Raw genomic sequence first — 2,791 nt, forward strand, 5'->3', positions numbered from 1 at the left:
TATCATCCATCCCCCCCCCCCAATATTTTGACTATGTATGGGATAAAATGGAGCTTTACACACTTCAGAAGACTGTCACAGAAATAACTTTCACTGTCTTATGCGCTTACATATTTAGCATAATGTATTAAATGTTGATAACAAAATTATTTTAATCTAAGCTCTTCTTTCGTTATGTTAGATGTGCTTGCAAAGAGAGCCACATTTCACACTGAAGGGTGTGTACGACATCAGTTTATGTCAGTTCCAAGAATGTTTAAGGTTATATCGGTTGATGAGGAATTTATAGATTGGGCCTATAATAGAAAATTGCATCAATTTATTTTGCAAAAACAAGGTTTCCAGCTTCAGAGGGGGCACATCCCCTGTCCGCACAAGGGCACACATTGGTGCTAACACCAGGCGCGTAACAGGGGTCTTTGGTCAGAGTGGGTATTTATTTTCCCGGTTAGTAATTTACCCACTCCCCATATAGAAAACAATACGACATAGGGCTTATCTTATTTATAATATAGGCCACACATGTGTGCTTGAAACTAAATATAAGCATTTTCATCATGGTTTTATTTATTAGAAACATATTCTTTAACCATCAATACACATTGAGGCCCTTCTTTTTGGTTAAAACGATCTATCTTAAATTTGTCTTTCTTGAGTTTGGGACTATTATGTGTTTAAATAACTTAAAAGGATAAACCTAAAAAAGCTCTAAAAAATGCGCGCGAATCGCAAAATATTTCGTCGGAATTGATGAAAACTCCCTAAAATGTGCAATTTATAGAGAAAATTGGCCTACCGTAACAAGAAATGCGCGCAAAGAATTTGAGAATTTTAGGCACTTTCAGAGGATGCATTTGTCAAGGGGTGGGGAAAGATTTTCCAAAGATGGATATTTTCTCCTTGTCCCCCGGTGTTTTTAATTCTAATTTTGTTGGAATTGATCAAAACTCCCTAAAATGTGCAATTTTTCGAGGAAATTGGTAACAAGAAATGCGCGCGAAACGCGGGAAATTTGAGGTTTTTAGGCAGTTTCAGGGGATGAAAAGGCATTTATAAAGGGGTAGGGAAGATTTTCCAAAGATAGATATTTTCCCCTTGCCCCCAAGTGGTTACGCCATTGGGCAGCATAGATCAAAGGAGTTATGACAGTTTTTGAAGTGGAGAAGGGGTTGCAGGGTGTTGTGAGTCTGGTCATTATGATATCTTCCTTTTTATTCTTGTCTATATTTTTCTCTTCTCTTTTTCTTTCCTTTTCTTTTCCTCTTCTTTCTCTTTCCCTCCCTCTCCCCTCTTTCTTTTCTCTTAGCCAGTCCGGTATGACGGCTTGGTCAGCCCGGTAAAAACCGTCAGTTGAGGGGTAGTTTTCCCCAAGTTTAGTGTAAAAGAATATATTTATTATATATGATCTGTCTCTTATACACATCTAGATGTGTATAAGAGACAGCCACTGCACAGGGCTTCGATGAGGACTAGCCTAGAAGTAAACTTGTCTCAGCTAGCCCTGGAACTGGATTTACAATAACAAAAAATGACAATGAGAAGCAGAAGTACAGTCAAAATAAACATCAATGACACTGACTATATATATATTTGGACATAAAGGGTATCTTCAGTTCCCTAATTACCATTTTCTTGAAAATATTAATACTGTAATTATTAACATTAACTACTGGCTTTAAAATACACTTAATATGCATATTACTGGTTTCAAGTTTTATAAATAAAAACATACAAAATAAAAGATACTATTCATACTACCGACTCCATACATTAAGTATTCATTATAATGTTCATACAATTCCACATAATCAATAGTAATCACGCACTCTTTTTCTGAATTTCTTAACATGACTGAAGGACTAGAATCTGTAGTAGTTTTATTATCAACCAGAAATAACACATCTTCAATTATTCTTTCATTGAACCCAACATTCAAAATATTATTGTCCACATAATGTGATGCAAGGGAATCATACCATTAATGTTCCATAGTAAGCGCAAAAATGGGAATAGAAGATAACTAACCTTGCATTGGATTTGTTTTTTGATTCAGATTTATCTGAGTTGGTGCAATTTCTGACTCATCACTGTAGCCTTGCCTTTCACACGCACCTTGTGCAAGTACAACAGGCTTCTCTTGCCTCAAAGCATTCATCGTGATTGGTACTTGGTTTGTTGATTGGTGATCAATTTTTCCATATTTTCTCTGGTAGTATGACTCAAGTTCTTCCTTGATATTTATTCGTCCAACTTTGTTCAGTGCTTCACTAATTATTTCGAGATGATTAACTTCAGCTTTCTGTCTTTCTCGCCACTGTACCAACATTTCAATATAGGCGTCTACAATTGGTGGTGAGAGGCCTGATTCAATTCGATATATTTCATACTCCTTCATACCAAGGTAGATGCCGAATTTTGACAAGTATTTTCCATCAAGTTTTTCAGAAATAAACACAATGTCAATATCATCTAAGCAACCTGTAATAAAACATACATTTCCAATAATAATACTGTATAAGGGAGCCTCGCAAAATAAAGCAACGCGTATACGAGTGGACCACGCGATGCGATTAAAGGCAGTTTAATCCCATAGTTGGCCACGCGTTGGGATTATTTTCCTGGGCTACTCCACTTCGTAGTGGGGAAAGATGTGTATAAGAGACAGTCCCTATGGTATTTGACTACAACACACAAATCAACAATCTTTCCCGCTGCATCAAACGTGACTTTTCTATCATTCAAGACAATCTCTCCTCTGTGGAAGCATTCAGAGATCCCCCTGTCTTGGCTA

General features: G+C 36.7%; 1 protein-coding gene across 1 annotated transcript in view; it reads right to left on the reverse strand.

Annotated features, from left to right (window-relative positions):
* The window catches only part of LOC117110565, a 23,725-nt gene that overhangs the window by 3,172 nt on the left and 17,762 nt on the right, over positions 1 to 2,791 (reverse strand). Inside the window, exon 17 of the mRNA XM_033253324.1 lies at positions 2,026 to 2,478. Coding sequence (XP_033109215.1) covers positions 2,026 to 2,478 — 453 coding nt within the window. The remainder of the gene's footprint in view (positions 1 to 2,025; positions 2,479 to 2,791) is intronic.

The sequence above is a fragment of the Anneissia japonica genome, unplaced genomic scaffold (genome assembly GCF_011630105.1).
Source record: "Anneissia japonica isolate Jap-2015-1 unplaced genomic scaffold, ASM1163010v1 scaffold21263_len101623_cov113, whole genome shotgun sequence".
Taxonomy (NCBI): Eukaryota; Metazoa; Echinodermata; class Crinoidea; order Comatulida; family Comatulidae; genus Anneissia; species Anneissia japonica.